Source organism: Eublepharis macularius, chromosome 6 (assembly GCF_028583425.1).
Source record: "Eublepharis macularius isolate TG4126 chromosome 6, MPM_Emac_v1.0, whole genome shotgun sequence".
Lineage (NCBI taxonomy): Eukaryota > Metazoa > Chordata > Lepidosauria > Squamata > Eublepharidae > Eublepharis > Eublepharis macularius.
In genome coordinates this window covers 14,332,606-14,353,104 of record NC_072795.1, presented here as the reverse complement: position 1 = coordinate 14,353,104, position 20,499 = coordinate 14,332,606, and the positions used below count along the sequence as shown (strand labels likewise).

Genomic DNA, 20,499 nt, shown 5'->3' with positions numbered 1-20,499 from the left:
AGTAATCTCCCCCTGCTCTGCAAAACTCATTAAATGCTGTTGACATGTGATTATTTGGGGACATGTCACAATCAGCCACTTCCCTAGCCATTGGAGAGTAGAGATGAGTCCCATCCACCCTTCTGATTATCTCTCTGCATGCAGTTACCTAGAATAGGATCCAGGCTGGGTTAAACGGAGCACTTTCTGTTATTTTTTGGCATATTAAAAGCAGTCTGGCACTCTGTGTTACACTAATTACATGTACAATAACAACAGACTGCAGTGCCAAAATGCACACAACCTGTAGAACAATCACCCCTTACCTAATGGAAGGGTGAACCTTCCTACTTTTGGGGGACTGGGAGGTATTTTACTGGGTGACAGAAGCTCAGATATGCAAGGCACACTCGATGCATGTAAGAGAAATAAACCTCCACCTCTGAGCATGTAAAAGGCAGCCTGTTTTCACAGGTTACATGTTGAACAGTGCAACATGACTGTATAAATAGTGCCACACAGGGGCTGGGGCCTGTTGTGCGGCACAAATAATGGGCAGATACATAGATGGGACAGCCAGTGACATATGAAATGAAAGCCAATCCAAAACACTTGGACTGCAGTTCATACAAGAACGCTCACACCATCATGGATGCAGTCCGTCATGCTGTGGAAAAATTAATGTGAACTGGCACACAAAGCTAATGTGCCTTTGATGTGTTGCGTGTGACTTTGAGGAGCTTCTCGGCTTGTTCACCCCCTCCAAACACACACCATTGTCCTGACCTGTTTGCTTGAAGCTTGATTAAAATTACAATACTCATATAATGTGCATCTCACACACTTATTCACATTTTGAGCATACAGTATATAGTTGAAGGTTACGTGCCAAAACACGACGTTTCACATCCATGAAAGTGTCAGAAGAATGAGTATTGTGTGACAAAATCTGGCTTGATAAGTGGTGCTGACTACACCACTGCCCACAAGTTCCTAAGCAACAGCATAAGTATATGCAGTGGACTTGCTTCTATGGCGAAGAGGATTTGGTAGCAGGACACTTTAGGCTCCCCACACAAACATATACTACCTCACCCTTCACAAGAGCCGGTTAAGAGCAGTGGGACTCTAATCTGGAGGACCCCACTCCTCTGCTTGAAGCCAGCTGAGTGACCTCAGGTCAGTCACATCTTCTCGGAGCTCTCTGTCCCAACCACCTCACAGGGTGATTGTTTTTTTTAAAAAATTTTTATTGGTGAGTACATAGAGTATTATTAAATACACAAATTCCCCATCTTATCTAAATTATATCAGCCCCCACCCTTTCCCCCCCTCCTTATTGACTTCCAACAGCTTTCCAACCCCTAACCCATCTTATTATTTAAATTACTCTTAACTATAATTTTTCTAAATCTTATATATATTGTATCACTTATTCTAAGCATATTCAAATTCTTCTATATCTCCAATTTTCTAATATATCAATCTACATTTCACTGTTTCAACTATTTTTAATACAATTTTTATTACTAATATTAGATTAATTAATAACTAAATTTCCCCATTAATGGTAAAGTTACTTTTCTCTCCCCTTTGTAAAGTCACATATTAATAATTCTCAAACTGCCACAGTTCTCCTTTCGCATCCCATTTTTTTTCTAGATATTGTTTCAGCTTCTCCCAGTCTGCAATGTATTCTCCTGGATCAAGATCTTTCAGTTTTCTTGTCATTTTGTCCATTTCTGCCATATACAACAATTTATAAATCCAATCTTCTATAGTTGGTATTTCTTGCACTTTCCATTTCTGCGCGTACAAGTCTTGCTGCTGTAATCATGTAAAATAACAATGTTCTATGCTGTTTTGGAACATCTTCCATTCCCAAGTTCAGTAGCAGCAATTCTGGGTTCTTATTTATTTGGGTTTGCAACACCTCATTAATTATTTTAATTATATCTCCCCAGTATTGCTTAGCTACCTCACAAGTCCACCACATATGATACGATCCTTTGTGTTTTTTACATTTCCAGCATTTGTCTGACATATTTGCATTTCCAAGCGTAATCTTCTTAGGCGTTAAATACCACCTATACATCATTTTATAAACATTCTCTTTAATATTGGTACAAGTTGAAGTCTTCAAAGTATTTTTCCACAAATATTCCCATGATTCCATTGTTATTTCTTTATGAAAATTTATTGCCCATTTCACCATCTGGACTTTTGACTGTCTCGTCTTCCGTATGCCATTTTAGAAGTATTTTATATATTTTCGAAATGTCTTTTTTACCTTCTTGTAAAATCACTTCTTCTAGCTCCGAGTTTTTCAGTCTTATTCCTCCACTTAAACAGTCCAAGTTGTAAAGATCCCTGATTTGCCTATATTGAAACCATCCATATTGAGGAGATAACTCTTCTTGTGTCTTTATTTTTAATATTCTATGTTCCATCGACGTTATCTCTTTATAAGTTAAACATTGTTGTTCATTATAAACAGCTCTCGGGTCTATTACTTCATATGGTACCACCATCACAGGGTGATTGTTGTGGGGATAATTATGACATACTTGTAAACCGCTTTGAGTGGGTGTTAAGTTCTCCTGAAGGGTGGTATATAAATTGAATGGTATTGTGTTGTTGTTATTGTTACAACAGTGACCTCTGTCAAAATGATTTGGTGCACCAATTTTCTACATCTGCCTGGAGTTTAGCATGATTTAGGAAAAACGGCAAGAGTCCAGTAGCACCTATAAGACTAACAAAATTAGCGGTAGGGTATGAGCTTTCGTGAGCCACAGCTCACTTCTTCAGATACCATGTCCTTTGGTATCTGAAGAAGTGAGCTGTGGCTCACGAAAGCTCATACCCTACCACTAATTTTGTTAGTCTTATAGGTGCTACTGGACTCTTGCTCTTTTCCACTGCTATAGACAGTCTAACACGGCTACCCATCTTAATCAATCTTTAGGAATAACTAATACTGTAAGTGGCCTTTTACCTCCTGTAGCCCTTCGCCACTTGCCACACTGAGGCCATTGCCAAGGAAGTATGCTCAGCTCAAAATAGCAATAGAGCACAGATTAGCCAAGAACAGGTTGGGGAATCTCTGCTGTCAAGAACACTGTGGGCTCATCGGCATAACAAATGCCTCAGTTCCTCTGAGCTCTCTGCATGCCTTGACATTAAAATCAATGCAGAAATGACCTGTCTTCTTCATGCATTCGCTATGCTTCTTCATCCACAGAAACACCCTGACTAATTGGAGGATCTCAATTCCTCCCCTGCAATAATTCTGGGTAAATCATACCTGCACAGCCAACTGTGGAGAGTGCCCTCAAGTCATAGCTGATTTATGGCGACCCCCTGGTGGGGTTTTCATGGCAACAGATTAACAGAGGTGCCGTTGCCTGGCTCTGCAACCCTGGCCTTCTATTGGAGGAATCCCATCCAAGTACTAACCAAGGTTGATCATGCTTAGCTTCTGAGATCTGACAAGATCAGGCTCACCCGGGCTATCCCAGTTAGGGCAAACTGACCACCTTCTAAAGAGGTACATGTTTAATTCTCTATTGCTTTTCTCCCCAGTGGAAACTTAAAGCAGCATACAAAAACAATTTAAACAAACAAATAGGGGAGGGACACAAAACTCCAGACCTTGAGCTGATCCTGGATCCGTTGGCCCAGCTCATATCAAGAGTGCAGGCTGACAGCCAAAAGCAAAGAGCCCCTTTGGTTTCATCCTTTGGTTCCTGCCTGTGGCCATGCCCTGTATCAAAGAAGCTCTGCCCAGATCTTGTTCACCTGGCCGAGGGATGCTTCTAACCATCTTCCTGGAAAGTTGGGATTCCTCAGACAGATCTTGACTGGTAGCCAGCCCCCCCGCCCCCGACACACACATCACACACAAACAGTTCAATGCTGAAAGCATTGCCAAAAAGGGAAAGCTGATAAAGGTATTAATCACAATCACAAAGCTGAAGCAAAGGCAAATAATAAACATGGCTGCAAGGCCTGAGCCTAGTGAGATCAGAGCATCCTTTACTGCTGGCCGTGCTCAGAGGTACAAAGAGTCCTTGTGCAGCCAAACAGCAGGATTTGAGTCCAGCGGCACCTCAGAGACCAACAAGATTTTCAGGTATGAGCTTTCAAGAGTCTCAGCTCCCTTCTTCAGATATACCCTGAAAATCCTGTTGGTCTCTTAAGGTGCCACTGGACTCAAATCCCGGCTACCCGCCTAAAACTACCCTCTTGCAAGCAGGGGCTCAGGCTCCCAAGTAGTTTATCTCCACCCTCCAGTTCACCCCAGGATGAAGTGAGTGCTTTGTCACAGACTAGCTGCCATGTATAAAACTGACCCCCATACACACCCAAAAGATTTGTTACAGGATTCACACCAACACTGACTTAAAATTATTTCTCCATGGCATCTGAAGAAGGGAGTTCCAACTCAGAAAAGTTCATGGCTGGAATAAATGTTAAGTCTTTAAGGTGCCGCTGGACTTTTGTTCTATTTCACATAGGCAGGGCCAAGCTTTGGGTTGTGTGAAACCAGTCCAAGGCTTTGCTAGGTCGGAAAGAGAAGACAGAAAGCCAAGCAGAGCTCAGTTTCCATGGCAAGAAAAATGGTATTTTCATTGTGCATGAGTACATGGCTGGTACACTATGGTTTCCTGTAAGAATCCATATGCAAATGGTGGGTAATAAAACTCCAGGAGAGCTGTGCTTTTTGGCATTTGCAAGTGGGCGTGACACCTCTTGAATAATACAGTACCTATGACAGGATAAAAACTGAAACGAGATCTAATCTAGGCAATTTCTGGGCTGAGGTGCCACTTGCATCAAGAGACCTGGGGACACAGCCTGGATAAAATAACGGAGGTAGGCACATCCCTCCATTCAAGTTTATTCTGTGACCGAGCCAAGCGCAACCCTCTGTACAGTGCACTTTAGCATAAATCACTGGAAAACAATCATTGTATAAACAAAATCCCTGGCAGTGCTCCGCTCCCCGGTAGATGAATGTGGCTCATGTAGTGCTTTTCATTCATCAGCAAACATAGCTTGCACCATTTGGATAAAATAGGAGGGCAGAATACCAGAAGGATGGGAATACAGATATAGCAGGCTAAGCAAATTACACTGTTGTGTTGTGTGGTGGAACAGGCGCTGGCTCTCAGTCCGGGCAACTGAGCCGCCATCAATGGCCTGCTAGCCCCGCTATCCACCTCCCACCGTCCCTGGTGGGCGTGGCTCACACTCTCCGTCGCTGCCACCACTCAGTGATTTGTACACCACCTGACTGAGGGGCAGAGAGACCCCTCTGGCTAAATTTCCATACTGGGAAGTGAATTACCCAATCTTCGGTTGGGCCCTGGAGAATTGGCAACCCACCAAGATCTAGCCTTATCAGTTTCTCCTGTGCTCCCTCCTTTCTTGTAGCGTGCCAAGTGGGAGAGGTTATGTAGACAGAGCACCACAAGGTTCTTTATATTCAAAAAGTATAATTTAATAACTATATACAGAGCACTTGCACACAAAGCAGGTAAAGGCATAACACGTAGGGGTAGACCCCCCTTTTCAGAACCCCTAGGGCAGAAAATTAAACAGAAGAGAACCGCCCTCTGCTTTCCCTACCACACTGTTCCCTACTCTGCCTTAAGGGGGTGGGGGGTCTCAGGGGAGGTTCCCCCTTTCCTCTCTGCTGCCTCCCAGGCCCTCCACATTTAGGGCCTAGGCACCCGGGTTTCACCCAGCAGTGGGAGCCTCTCCTTCTCCAACCAAGGCGACTGACTCCCCCTCAGGATGGGCTGGGTATTTCTGTGGAGGCTGCTCTACCTCTTATTTTTCCCGCACTTTCTTGGCCCGGGGCAGCTGGAAGCTGTAGTCAAGGAAGAAGGGCGTCTCATACCAAGACTCCTGCAGGCCCCTCCCTGGCACTACATCCCATTAAACCTCATGGGGAACATTTTTTTCCCCTTTAAGACAGATTAACTGCCACCAGCACTCATTTCACCCTTGGTAACCATTTCGTTACATGTTGTATTACTCATATTACCTTGGGGATATGCCCACATGGGGAGCCAAGAAGAAGCTGACATTATTCCACGGAATATCCTCGCATCTGGAGAATTGTCTCTGGCGACTGCTAAAGATTGGTTTCAGTCACCTATTTAGTGACAGCAGTTGCAGTTTAGGAAATGGAAACCAGAGTCAGCGTGTCGGCGTGATCAAAGTATCAGACAAGCATCTTGGAGACCCTAATTTAAGTCCCCACTCCGCCACAAAAGTTCACTGAGTGACCGGGACCAGCCACAGACCCTCATCCTAACATAGCTCACAGGGTGGTGGTCGTGAGGATAAAATGAAAGAACAGTGATGGTAAGCTACTTGGGTTTCCCATTGAGGAAAAAAGGGGTGTTAAATATCTAAATAAAGTTTCAGGTGGGTAGCCGTGTTGGTCTGTAGCAGAACAAGATTTGAGTCCAGTAGCATCTTAGAGACCAACTAGATTTCTACGGTGTGTGCTTTCAAGAGTCACAGCTCCCTTCATCAGGACCTAAGCATCTACAGTACTACTAATTTCATTTTTCCATTTTTTTCCACTTGGAAGTCTGGCTATTCTTCCCATGTATCAAGAATCTAAGGACCACTACCACATTCCATTTTTAGGTGTATGCATTTTAAGTATACTTCTTAAATGAAACGTATGAATGTAGTAAATGCATGCACCGTGTAGGAACACTTGCTATGAAGCTGCGAGTAGCTGAACACCCATCAGTGACGAATGCAGATCTGCTTCAGTGCAATGTGTGAAGTCATCCGAAACTGACCTGCACATCTCTTGAGAGAGTCTACAGAAATGTCAAACTCTGCTTTTAAAAACAAAAGATGAATGACTAAAGTTGTTTTTTAAAAAGCTTTTTTAAGTTATATTAAATTTTAAAACATTCATCAGACAGATAATAAGACAGTTTTGAAGAAATAAGTTACTTTATTTAACAGGTCGTTCAAAAGAATCATAATGCTCCAGCTTTGGACCAGCCGCATTAAACATGGAGATGCCACATTCCTCTCCCACCCGCCAATATTAAGGTATTTTAGACCAATGGGCCATGGATGGAAATAAGAATATCTACATGGTCCAACTGCAATCTTCCTGTTTCATGGTGAAAAAGGATGATGTTAGCAGTTTACAACTCTCGTGTATGCCTCCTTGCCATGAATTTAAAAAAAAAAACTTTTAACTGAAATAATTCAATACAAGGTTCGACCAGGACAACTGGGCTTGTACTTTATTGCCTGTGGTTCATAAGAGGGAGTTTTGTAAAAAGTTACAGTTCAACCTACAAAATGATGCGGATCACGTGGCAGAAATTAAAACCATGATTCCCAAATGCCCTGGATATTTCTAAATCTACATTTTAGTATAAAAAAAATATTCATTTTTTTATTTTTAAAGCATCCACTCATCTTTATTTCCTAATATTTGGCAAAAGGAAAATTATTTATGTAAGGAAAGTTACTGTTAGATCAAACCTTGGCCGTTTTCATACGTCTGACCAGCCATGCAAAATCACGCAAAACTTCCACAACGATGGTGTCTTCCTGGCGCAATTTCCCATCAGAGTCATGATAGGAAATGGTGCCAGGAAGACGCCGTCGTTCCCAGCGGTTTGCACGATTTCTTAGCGGCCGGTAAGACGTGTGAAAACGGCCCTTGAGTTGTTTTCATGAATAGTAAAATCAAATAGGTAACGATTTGTAACTTTTAAACAAAAAAATCTCTCTCATGCACACGCACACGTGCGCGCGCGCACACACACACACACACACACAAGCAGGCATTTAGGTTCAGAAACAAACCATCGTTAAACCAAGTGTTTCTGCTACTGGGCACAACCCAACTAAGCGCTGCTTCAAGTGTGCTCAGCCCCCGGAAGGGAAGGGGCAGGCCAGCTTGCGCCTGACAGGCTGAACCTTTACTCCCCGGAGATGCAATCACACAAAATAACCTTCGTTTCTCTGCTATTTAAGACAGCAATGCTTTATGTAAATGCTGTTTTATAATTACACAGTAATTATAAATTGTGTAGTACCAAACTGATGGCAAAATCCATTTTGTTGAAAAGGCCTCAACGTTGCAAAAGAAATAATCTATTTTAAAAAAACAAAAACAGCACGGCGTGTATGCCCCAACTCTACGACTTCTGCACAGGGGCAGAGTTAAGTACGTTTCATTTAAAGGGGGAAAAAATACTAAGAACACCAACACAAAAAAATAGCACAGCATACATCAATGAATCGGTCTGGAAAAACTGTACCCAAATTTCCTTAAGACAGAAACTAGCGCACACACACACACACACCTTGTAAAGTTTTCATAATTCAAGTCTCCACTGATATTTACACAAGAGAGAGAGAAAAAACACTGAAAGCAGGAAAGCAAATATATTTGTCTGACACTCCCAGCAGCAGAAGAGATTCCCAATGTTACGCAATTCTAAGTTTTGCCAAAAAGGCACTGCTGGGAAGAGGGGAGGGGTCGTTCCGACCACTTTGATTTACAGAAGGGTTTTTTAAAAAGTATTAAGCAGTTAATACCTACTCCCCCCCCCCCAAGTTATTCTAGTATGTGTATTAAAGCGCGTTTTTAATTTCAAGGATAAATGAGACGTCAGACATTGAGACACCATGAAATAGGCAGAGCCTGAACATCTCATTCTTAATTATTAGAATGGATTTTTCAACGCCTCGAAAGGGAAATTTGTCTTTGCTCACGGAGTTCCATGACATTATAGCAGAAGGCATTTTTCAAGTGCTATCTAATAAAACCCCCCAAAATGAGCAAGTACAGGCTTGTACTTGGGCATATACAGACCCAGTAGAGATCTAACAGACCTTGAACTCTGAATCATACAGAGACCCCTGGGGCTTCCCTCTCCTCTCCTCTTCTCAGCACTGCATCTATTCCAGGGTTAAAACTACAGACAGCTCTGACTTAATTCTGCTTTCAATCTGCTTCAATCTTTGGATTGAATTCTGCTTAATTCTGCTTTCAATCTTTGATGGAAAGCTAGCGATGAATCAAGATTCTCCTTGGGGTAGACATAATGGTACTTGTGATAATGCTGAAAAGAGAAGAAGGAATATATGCAGAAGCCCACAGGGCAGTCCACGTAACTTATGGTTCCCAAGAAATGTTCTGCATCAAGTCAGAGCACGATCGAGCCAAAGTTAAGCACATTTTTAAGTTACGAATAGCTCGGCTAAACTGTCAGGTCCATTTTTAACTCTCTCCCACTGAAATAAACTGGACTCTTCAAAGTGCTCAGCGCTTTGGCTGGATTGTGCTCGACATAGTTTATACTCGCTTGGAAAAAATGTACCCTTCCACTCTGACCCATCACAAACAGGGACTCCAACGCTGGCAAGAACACTGTATGTGCATTCACCTCTGTTGCCAACAGGGATGTGACCAGAACAGCTCTGCTCTTGCCGGGAAGGATCCACATGTGCACTAGAGCTCCCTCGGAGCTTTGGGTCAGGGCAGCAATGCCTCCATCTGGCAGCCAGTGATCTGCATTTTGTTTGATAAATGCCGATAAATGGCATTGTCCATTACGGCAGTACCGCTAGCGTCACCAACACTGGTATTATGTGGCTCAGCCCATTAACTGTAGAAGAGCTTTGTATCGCACTCATCATTATTCCAATCCAACAATCAAAACCCTTCCCTGGCTTTAACAGGGAATTCGAGTACGCATTTAGTATTGTATTCAAGTTTTAACATTTCAGTAGAACTTAAAGCGGGGGGAGAGGGAGAGAAGATGGTCTAGACAAAGAGCTGAGGTTCACGATACCACAGAGTTTTATTGGGCAACGCTTAAGAGCCAGTGGTGAGCAACTTATGACCTGCACTTGAGATGAAACTGGCTAGTCCTCATTTGGCTGCCGCCGCCTTCGCTAGAAGTCGCAAACAACATTTCAGCTCGGGCCATAGCCTGCTCTGCCTATTTTGAGGCAACCACTGAAAAAGGACAGACGCAGCAGAGTTAGGTAAACGAAAGTGGATAAACCAACCAATCTCAAGAGGGCCAACGGGGGGGGGGGGGGGCGGGGGGGGAGTCCTGATTCCCTGAAGAGGCTGCCAACCTCTGACCTAAGACAATCGAATTGCACAGCAAGCCAAAGTCTCCTCCTGGAAGCTTCGGGAGACCTCACCGGTCCTGTACGCCTACTGACCTTGATGGCCGCAGGCACCCTCAGTTCCAGCCAGCCTCCCTTTCGTACTGTTAATGCAGTATTATAAAGAACAACGGCAGCAGGGGGACTGGCAGCCACTGGGAACCACAGAAAAGGAAACGGCCAGCAATGGCCAGCAATAAGAGGCAGAAACTGAACAAGTTATTTAGGATCCAGCTATTGGAGGCCAGGGCCCCCAGAGGGCGATGCGGCTTGTCATATTAGGCACCCAGTGTTTCTGACTATGGTATTCAAACAGGGGCACTGTTACGTGCACAGTATCTGTGCTGTGTTTTCAACAGTGTTTTTCATGGATACAATTAAACTTCAGTCAAGCACCTATTTAGCCTGATATGGAGAGGAAGGGGGGAAGGAAGAAGCCAGCCTTTTGTCAGGACATCCTTACATTTGCGTTAAACAAACAACAACAACAACAAAAACCCCTCACCGTTCACTTTGACAGCACTGGCTCTAAGAGACCAGCTCCAACATCCTCAACCACATCACTCTCGGAAGGCGTTCTCCAACAGCAGAGTCTTTGCAGCCAGCCCAGAAGCACGTTATGTCAGAAGAGCTTTTTCTTTAAAACAACAGCGCAAAATAAAGCAAAAACAAATGGGATGAGATACGGATCTGTGGAAATCTTATGCCAAAGGTGTTTGCTTGATGAAGACAGGGTGTGCTTAACGTGGAACCAGAAATTTCAAAAGAATGACCACCCAACACAATTTAAGGTTTATGGAAATGATGAGGGTGCGCCATTTAAAAAAAAAATCCACACTGCTGGAGTTTTTAAATATGCAAAGACTGGCCCAGGCTACGAGAGAAGCCCAAGGCAGCCGCAGTCTGATATGGTCCAAGGTAGATCCTTAAAAGGTTTGCCTCAACCCTCCGTCGTTGCTTCTTGAGGATTGGTCTTCAGTCCTGTTCAGTCCAGCCAGCAGAAATTGACTGTGCAATTTTTCCTCATTATTTTTATTTGTACAGACTATGTACATTCAAGAAGGTTCGTTTAGCACTACACTGTCGTACTTTTTATCCCGGCAATTTGAGGGCGTGCAAATTCCACAAAGTCGTCGATAAGAACTGGCCATGCCCCTGGAAGGAGAAAGGCAGACGCATTAATACGGCTCACAAAAAACGTTTCACAAAACCGAGAACTGGAAACCTTCAGGTCAGGAGGAAAGTATCAGGAAAGAGGAACGACACACAGTACACTCCAAGTGCTTCGTGGACACATCATCTCAAGTATCTTCATAACAGGTTTGCTGGCGAGACCAGTGCAAACCATCAGCAAGGGTAAAACATTCCCCAATAAAAGCAGAAGGCAGTGGAACTTAAAACCTGCCTAACAATGACAACCCACATATGCGGAGAGGGGTACAGCAGCTGGCCTAAGGCTAGCAACCAACCTGGGGCAGGGGAGTACTCGAGAAGTTTTTCACTCACACTCGCTCATTACCACAGAATATATCATCAGTCATCAACATTTAAGATGATTCCTATTAAAAGCCACAAGGACCCGACGCCCACCCCACCCCGGTCACTCAGTGTTCCTTTCTATCACATTTTTAATCCCATCTTTACTCCAAGGAGCTCTAGGCAGCATACACATTTCTCCCCTTCTCCTATATAGATCCTCACAACAACTTTACAAGGTAGGCTATGCTGAGAGAGAGAGAGTGTCTTGTCTATGGCCATCCAGTGAGTTTCATGACTCAATGGAGATTCGAACATGGATCTCCCAGTCCTGATAAATGCTACCTCCAACCAGTCTCTCTGATACATAGTTTTCTAAAATATCTCCATATGTCTGTGTTATTTATTGGAATAAAAATATTTTTGTTGTGTGCTCAAATCCATTCCCCCCTCTCACTTTGGAAATGTCAAAAGGCAGGTTTAAAAAAATTCTAAAGAAAGAAAATAAATAACGCAAAATGGATTAAGTGATGGTAAAATACTCATTTTTAACATACCAAGACTTTAAAAAAATAATAATCGCAGAGCACAGAGTCACAGAGAGCACCCTTTTGGACAAGAAGCTGTCTAGCTGAAGCAGAGTATCTGGCCTTGTATTCCAGAAGATGGACAAACAATGCTCTTTGTTCATCGGCTGCTCTCCTCCCAATTAAAACACAGCATCTCACAGCACTAGCAAAAGCCATGAAGAGGCCGCCGAAGGCTCTGCAAGCAGAGACTAAGCACATCGAGAAACGACTGCAGGGTGAAATCCCAGAGAAGGAGAAGGTGTGCACTAAAGGACTGGGCTGCCAGAGGGGGCACGCAAACAAAAGCATTCTAGATACCAAACAAGGCCAGGCTGCAACATTACCTTCCTCGTCATAATTAGACATATCATCTGCTATCATTGTACTGAAGTCTAGAAGAAGGTTCCAAGTGTCCTTCGGTATAGATCTTTTATGATGTTCCTGGGGGAGAGAAAAACCACACTGTTGTCATCAGAAGGGGGATCTGGGCACAAAGTCTTCTGCAGGCCCATGGGAGAGGCCGCAGCTCAAAGACAGAACCCTAGAGCTGGAAGGGGCTTTTAATAAGCCACAAAGACCCGCTCAGTGCAAGATACCCAAAGTGACAGGTGGTGGACCAGCTCTACAGAGAACACCCTGTGTCCCTCACCTCCGCCTCAACCCCACCATCTGTGCCTCTGTGCCATCACCAAGTTGTCTGCCTGGTGCAAACATGCAAAGGAAGTGCCCGCACAAAGGCCCCCTTCCTGTGATCAGTGATGCTGTTTCCTGAATGCTGGTGATCACAGGGAGGAAGCGTGCATGTGAGTGCTTATTCTGTATGTTTGCACCGTGCGGATGACCACTGTCCCTCCCCATGCAGTGAGTCAACAGGCAGGCTGGTTGTCTCCACAGGGCTACAGGTATCTCTGCAGTTAAAAGAATCTCAAGAATTAGAGGTTGGGAAAAGCTTCTGCTTAAGACCCTGGAGACTGCAATGCTGGCAATACTGGGCTAGATGGGCCAATGGCCTGGCCCAACACAGAACGCCCCTCCTCCCCCCATAACCCCATGTGCCAGCCCTGCACTGCAACCTGCCAGGTGGTGGCACTTGATCTCTCCATCCGTTTTTGCAAGCCCAGTCAATGGCGAACACGGCAAATCTTCCCTGTGTCTGTTGTTTATTTACTTCTTACATCGTACACGGGATACGTTCCGCTTGGGGTTTCTGGCTCATCGTAATCTCCACATCCATTTTTCCTCTTCCAAGTTTAAAATCAAAGAACGGTTTGGTGGCAAGAACAGCAGCCAGCCAGCTTTGGGGCCAGATCCACCTTACAGGTATCAGCCACAGACAGGGAACTGACAGCAAAGGTCGATCTGGGTCTCTTCTGGAACGGCCAGGCAATAACGCCAGGCAAAACCTGATCGCTCCTAACAATATTTCTGCTTACCAATAAAAATTTGTTCCACAAGTCTAGGAATTTAAATCTTCCATGAAGTACTAAATTCCAGTAGGCAATGGCCATTTCTAAATCTGCAACATAAAAAACATGCATCGATAACTGAACACCAAACAAAACCGGACATTTTTAAGCCATCCGTTCTGAAAGCACAGTAACAGGTGAGTGGTGAGCTCTCCCCTCTCCTTCACCTCACCTGGCATATTAGCAGTGCTGGGAAAGCACAATAAACTGGAGCTTACTAAGGAAAACTCAGTACAAGAGGCATGGAAGGCTGCAAGATTTGGAAAGCTGCTCCCTCTGCCACAGCTACAACTGAAGACAACATCTAATGCGGACCAGAGTGTTTAAAGACTGCACTGGGGCTTCACTCCACGTCCCCACGCAGTGACAAAGAGGGAAACTGCAAGTGACGGCTTCCCTGGGTTTTAAGCTTGTGTCTGCTGATACTTTTTAAAACTGACATGTCGTTTTTCAACAGAGAGCCCCAAGGCGCACAGTGGGACAGCCCTAGTCAAGCTGGCTTGCTGATCCGTCAGCTCGCCCAAGAAGATGCAGGAGGAAGACTGAGACCCGGCTGCCCCTCTCGACACCTGTGTGCTGCCTGGTCCGCCTCCCCATGCCCAGCTTAGCAATGAACCTGCAAGTGGGGAGGGGAAGGCTCAGGCTCAGCTTCAGCGCTGCTTCTTTGCAAAGGGGCCAGGGAGAGGGGGGGGGGGCAGGGCAGGCGGCGCTCAGCTTCGACAGGCACAAGGAACTGGAGGTGTTTCGGCCCTCCTCCATCCCAGCTCCTTCCAGATTAGGAAGTTCTCTGAATCCATCACTGTCAGCATTCACAGGACCACGTGCAAGGGTCTGTAAGCCGAGCAGAATCTGAGCTTTCAGGTGGGCACTTTCACAATGCACCCGCCCTCCCAGGATAGTTACGTGCTCATGAGTCACTCTGCACTATTCCTGAGGAACACTCCAACCCTGCTTTTCAAAAGAAATACAAAGCCACTCGAAATACAAAACCTTTCATTTTTGTATACCGTGAGGATTGCCAAGTGACACCCCCCAGGCACAGTGGACAGCCAGGCAGTCTCTTGCTCCTTGAACATGTTTGGTGGGCATAGTTAACGGCAGGGAGACAGTGGCCGGGCTCACCAGCCAGGAAGCAAGAGCAGGAGGAAAGGAGGCCTGCACAACTAGGGCTGCCCCGCTGCACCCCTGCTCTGGACGGGGACCTTGCAAATCTGTGTTTAAAAACTACAAATCAATTACACATGGTGTCAGCAGACACGGGTTTAAAACACAGGGAAGCTGTCACTTGTAGTCTCCCTCAAAGACAACTTTCTGAATTCTGAGGGAGGAGTTTTCCACTAGGCAAAGGAAGCTGCTTTGGCAAACAGAAAATCTGAAAGGGCCACTGGAAACACAGAGCTCGCTGACAGCACCTGAGGCAGGAGCACATCAGGGGAGACGGGCTTTTCCAGGAAGGCCAAAGAAAGATTAGCTTAGGAAGTTCAGAGGGCTAATGCCACTCTGATCACCAGATGCAGGGCCAAGAAGGAGTTTCCTCTCATCAGCTTCAGCAGCAGCCCCGCAGGGATTCTGTCTTTCTTTCTATGGCTTGGCTCACCTATTTCTGTACAGGAAAAAGTCAGCAACTGACCATACATACCTAAACCCTTCTGTCCTGGATTCTTCGCGAAGTTGAAAGTAAACTGATAAAAATCCTTAAATCTTCCTGGCTCTTTTAATTCTTGTTCCATTTTAGGAAGCTGAGCCTTCAGTTTTTCTATGCTGTCACAGCTGTTATTTGTTTAGGGAGGAAAAAACCTGTATGTTAGATGTTATGCCACATATTTTTAAAGCGCTTTTTAAAAACGATATTCATGACTGAAGAGTTGCTTTAATAAAGGACAGAGTAAGACTGAGTTAGATCCTGTGGACCCAACTTCCTCTGGAAGGCACCATCAGTAGTAGAATGGGTCCCTGCATTCCAGCATGTTATTTATCTAAAAATCCTTGAAATTTTGTTTTGTATAACCAGTGGCAAACAACACAAATGTACATCAACGGCCCAAAACTGGATGGTTCCAAAGAGCAAGCTAAGACCATTTCCACAAAAATAAAAACACCAACCACCACTTCTGACTCTTAACGCTTTCTATGTTCAGAACTGTCAATATGGTTGCAGAGGTGCACAGTAGGAAAAAACAGTCAAGCCGATACCTAAAGCACAACCCTTAGCAACGTGACTGTTTAAATTCAAATGATCTAGTGCACGGTTTGCAGGATTTGAATCCCGGGCACCTCAGACACCAACAAGATTTTCAGAGCGTAAGCTTCCGAGAGTGACTCAGAGCTCCCTTCTTCAGACACAGTCAGTGGATGGTTTGTTTCTCTGTTCTAGGAACACACACAGAATTAAAGAAACGTATCAACAGGGGTGTAATGATGGCCATGCAGAAATATGCCCTCAGCATGCCTCAAAGCTCACGTGCAATTATACCAAGAAGTTTGCAGCTATATTAAAAAGAATATTCTGAAGAGAACCTAGGTTTGGAAGAAGGTTCCCAGCTTCGGCGTCGCTGGACTTACTATGGGTCCCAACTATGAGCCTTGAGGAGGGGGTGGGGGGAGGGAGCTGCCAAAGTCCTTTGCATGGCACGCGTCCAGAAGAATTCGTGGCTGTGACTCAACATATAAAACACTGCCTGGCCTCAGCATTAGGAAATCAACAGTACACATATTAGTTGTTCCTTTGTGCTCACAAGCAGGCAAATCTTCCCTGTGTCTGTTGTTTGTTTATTTACTTCTTTCATAGCCTGCTCTTCTCTCCAATGGGGACTCAAAGCAGCTTACATCATTTCCCTCACCTCCATTTTAGCCCCAGAAGTAGGTTAGGCTTCGAGTGTGAGACTGGCCCAAGGTCACCCAGCAAGCTTTCGGTATCAGTAGATTCTGCTTCAATTGGCTTGCACAGCAACAGTTCAGGGCTGGGTGAGTTTCCTATGCTGCTCGGGCACTTACCCCAGGTCTGTCATCCCATCCATGAATTCCATCTTTAAGAATTCGCACTGTGTTGCAGCTCTAAACTTCCAGGCAATGATCAATACGCTAATACTGGCGGGGTCCAGCGCTAGGTCATCGCAAAATTGCTGTATACCATCTATGCCAATTTTATTCTCATCCTGGGGATCTAGAAGGGAAATAAAATAAATGAGAATCGCCAGCATTCTGAAGGTCTCTCTACTAAGAGGAATGCAGCTGGGCACCATTTCAAGGACAAAATACAGGCATAAGAAATGTCACTCTCACCCCAGAAGTATACAGGGCCAGCAGCCACTATTTATCCTTTCACACACTGAAATGCTCTAGAAATGCTCTTATGTTAGACTCCCTCTACACGTGATGCCTTGGAGCATGTTCATCATGTGTAGGGAGACACAATGTTAGTTGGGAAGTGTAGTTTAAAAAGACAGAGCTGATGGAGATCGATCCTGAGGGTTTGTTAATTTCATCTTCGCCTCCCAAAAGGCTCTGTCAATTTCACCTCTCTAAAACCTTATGGGATTGCAACCAGAGGAATGGAAATGGGCTGGAGCTGCCTTCTAGAGCCGGGCTTGGACCTGGAGAGGTTTTAATGGGCTGAAGTTTCCCTTCTGGCATTTCACAGCCCCTTCACACAGCTCCAGTGTATAGCAAAGCCTTTGGCCTGCCGCCAGCTCTGTCTTTTTAAACTACCCTTCCCGGCTAACTCTGCATCTCCCAACATGTGTTCTTCACGTGTCAGATGTCTCGTGTAGAGAGACTCTGACACCACACCGTGATTAAGAAACTAATCACTGTGAACCAAACTTGGTCAACTCCTTTTCATGGAAGGATGGGATTTTCTTCCTTATAAGTAGAAATTAGGATACAATTTCTAGGGAGAAAAGGAAGGAAGCCCTTCCTGCGTTCCAGGCACCGGAAAATGATTTTGCAAAGAACTGGAAGAGAGGCTGGAAAAGGGTAGGGAGATGCAACAGGAAAAAGTGGGCCGTTTGAAGCTACAGACCAATAGGCCTGTTGATGGAAACTCTCGCCTTATCATCTATAATCAGTAGACACTCTTCCAAGCAATGATGAATCATCACGCTTGACCTGGGCACATTTCAAATGTAGCCGAGCAGCCACATTTCGAAACTGCTGCATTCTCAAGTTAGGGAGACTATGGTTCATTCTAACTGTTGCACCTGCTGCTCTTGGATGAGATGGCAGAAAACGCCGAGGATAAGGGCACCCACAGCCAGAGGAAATCACCCCCTGAACATCTCTTTGCAAAGTTAAGGCAAAGAAGCCGAGGAACTGAGCAGTGGGAAAGGAGTTGGCTGCTTTAACTGTATGGGCCTGGCTGCTAGTTACTGGCCACGGACAAGTCCTTTGATTTCTTCCAAATTCAGACACTGTGAATGACAACTGTGATCCCACTCATCCCTCTGAATGAGTTTGGCTTGGATTATAAAGCAGGCATGTGGGCAAAGAAACTGCGATTGTCAGGGCTTGCCGCCGCTGCCGCTGGGCGTGGCACTGGGCGGTCTGCTCCTGACGTCACAGGGGGGCCAGGGAATCTGCAGGACCCTGCTCTGTGGAAGGAGGGGCGGTATACCTCACCCAGACTCCCTCTCAGTCCACTCGCTGGCCTGCTCAACCTGGCCTGCTTACCCTCTGCGCCCTCCTTCATCTTCCCCTTCCAGGACTCTCCTCCAAGCCTCCACCCTTGCATCTTACTGCTCTCACTCCACATCATCACTCCTCACTCACACCCATCACCACAGGGCTCTTCCCAGCCAGCTTTTATAGGGCTTCCTCCTACTGCCCCACCCCTCTTCCAGCCTGGCCTTTGGCTGCACCAAGCAGTTGCAGCTGGGGTAGCTGATCTGGCCCCACTGACCAGCACCAGCTGTGCCTTGTTCTCTGGCTGCCCAGCCTCCCTGCCTTGGCTGATTGCTGAAGGCATGTCCAGCTGCAGTCCCCTGGCTAGCAGCCCAGCCTCCCTGGCTGAGCTGATGGCTGAAGGTGGGTCCAGCTGTGGCTCCTTGGCTGGTTGCCCAGGGCTTCCTGCAGAGCGCCTCCAATAGCCCCACCTGGAGTGGCTTGGCTTTTGGCAACTCCTGGGCCAGGCTACTATTTTCTAGCTGGGGCGTGGCTTTGGGTTGTTGGGGCTGCTGCTGCTTCTCCTCCTCAGGTAAGGTCTTTGGGTGGGTGACTGCTGAGCTTCCAATCCCTCTGCCCTTGCCCCCTTCCGCCTTGCCTAGCCCCCTTTCCCTCCCTAGGGGAGTGGGACTCGCTGGCCTCTCTCTGTCTCCCCCTGCCTCCTGAGGCCCTGGGCTTTTGCCCCTTGCCCCTGGCACCGGCAGGTTCTGGCTCCATTTGCCTGTGGGAGGGGTTGACCTGCTGTCCCCCAGCTGCCCCCTCTGCCTGCCAGTCAGACCGGTTGACCTGCTGTCAGCTGGCTGACCAGTTGACCTGCTGTCAGCTGGCTGACCAGTTGACCTGTCTGCTGGCTGCCCCCTCTGTTTGCCCATCAGCCCGGCTGACCTGCTGTTCCCTCCTACCAAGTCTGGGGGCTGGGACCCAGACCCCGGACAGCGATCATGTACAAGCAGAAAGACAGATCTCAAGGACAAAGACCAATCTTCCCAACTCTCAAGGACAAAACAATCGTTTTGACTTATGCACAAGGGTATGTATTCACCTGGACTTTTTGAAACAGGGTGGGACAAGAAATAAATTATTTAACTACTTTGGATCATGCAAATTTGAGGAAAGAAACTGGATTCTGAGACTGATTTTAACAGCATCAAAGTAAAGAGAAAAAATGGCTTATAGCTTGTGGGGAATAGAAGTCAAGTCCAGCAGCACCTTATAGACCAAGACATTTTCCCCAAGGTATATGCTTTTGTGAGCCAAAGGTCACTTTGTCAGATTTCATTCATGGGGTATGCACCACACACACACCCCTCGATCTGCTCTGAAAACACTCTGCCCCAGCCACAGCCTGATTTCCAGATAGGGCAGCATCTAGAGCTAAGTGCTGCACATTTTTTTTAAAAAATGAAACTGCCAATATACTCACCTTTGTATCTGTTATATAATTGTTCTAACTTCTTCCTGTCCAACGACCCTTTTATGTTTTCTCGTACGTACAGTTCAGGATTTTGGAAAAAGTTATCTGTTGCAACATCTAACTTCCAGTCATTTTGAGATAGGCAATTCACAGCGGTTTTTTCACTGGACTGCGTGAAGATCATGAACTGACGAACTTTATCTTTCTGTGATGACTTCAACTTGTTCTAAAAAAAGCAGGAGAAGGCACGATAGTAGAATTTCCCCCTATGCTTGCCTAAAGAGATGCATCTAACTTCCCCCCCACCAACCCCAAAATTAATGCTGATATAGATTCCTTATCGGCAAATTAATGCCGATTTAGATTCCTTATCTTGACCAGGCTCTGTCTATTTAAGGATTTAAATTCAAATTACGTTGCACAATGCTGCACACAAGTTCATGTCACAAAATAAAGATAAAACATTTAAAACTTGTTTTATGTTGTCGTGGGTAACATTTCTTCTTCCCTAGCACTTTGATTTACATCCTCACTTGTGACAGGAATAGGAAAGCAACCACATTAATAGTTATACCACACATCTTCAAGAACTTCCACAAAAAGAACATCAGGTGACCTGAGGGGGACAGCACAAGGGTGACCCAAAGGGATATGTCTGCAGCTCCATTTGTCACAGAGATTCCTTTGCAGAAACTACAGAGCGCCCCCACTTTCAAAAGGTGGCTTGAGAATTCAGCAGTTCAAGAGAAAC

At 45.5% G+C, this 20,499-nt stretch overlaps 2 protein-coding genes across 4 annotated transcripts in view; one reads left to right on the top strand and one right to left on the bottom strand.

Moving 5' to 3' along the window:
• Positions 1 to 20,499, bottom strand: part of DCUN1D1 (defective in cullin neddylation 1 domain containing 1) — a 51,435-nt gene that overhangs the window by 18,896 nt on the left and 12,040 nt on the right. Inside the window, exons 2-8 of one of the 3 annotated variants that reach the window (XR_008597298.1) lie at positions 19,758 to 19,974; positions 16,670 to 16,838; positions 15,315 to 15,445; positions 13,643 to 13,725; positions 12,554 to 12,650; positions 10,670 to 11,319; positions 7,249 to 10,006 (exon numbers count right to left, since the gene is read on the bottom strand). Coding sequence is in view for 1 of the 3 variants with exons in the window: in XM_054982565.1 (XP_054838540.1) it covers positions 11,240 to 11,319; positions 12,554 to 12,650; positions 13,643 to 13,725; positions 15,315 to 15,445; positions 16,670 to 16,838; positions 19,758 to 19,974 (777 nt within the window). In the remaining 2 variants the exon portion in view is untranslated. Of the gene's footprint in view, positions 1 to 7,248; positions 11,320 to 12,553; positions 12,651 to 13,642; positions 13,726 to 15,314; positions 15,446 to 16,669; positions 16,839 to 19,757; positions 19,975 to 20,499 lie in introns of those variants that run through there. The other 2 variants (XR_008597299.1, XM_054982565.1) reach the window with 2 other exon arrangements.
• ATP11B (ATPase phospholipid transporting 11B (putative)) overlaps positions 1 to 20,499 on the top strand; it is a 120,309-nt gene that overhangs the window by 95,724 nt on the left and 4,086 nt on the right. The window lies entirely within an intron of this gene.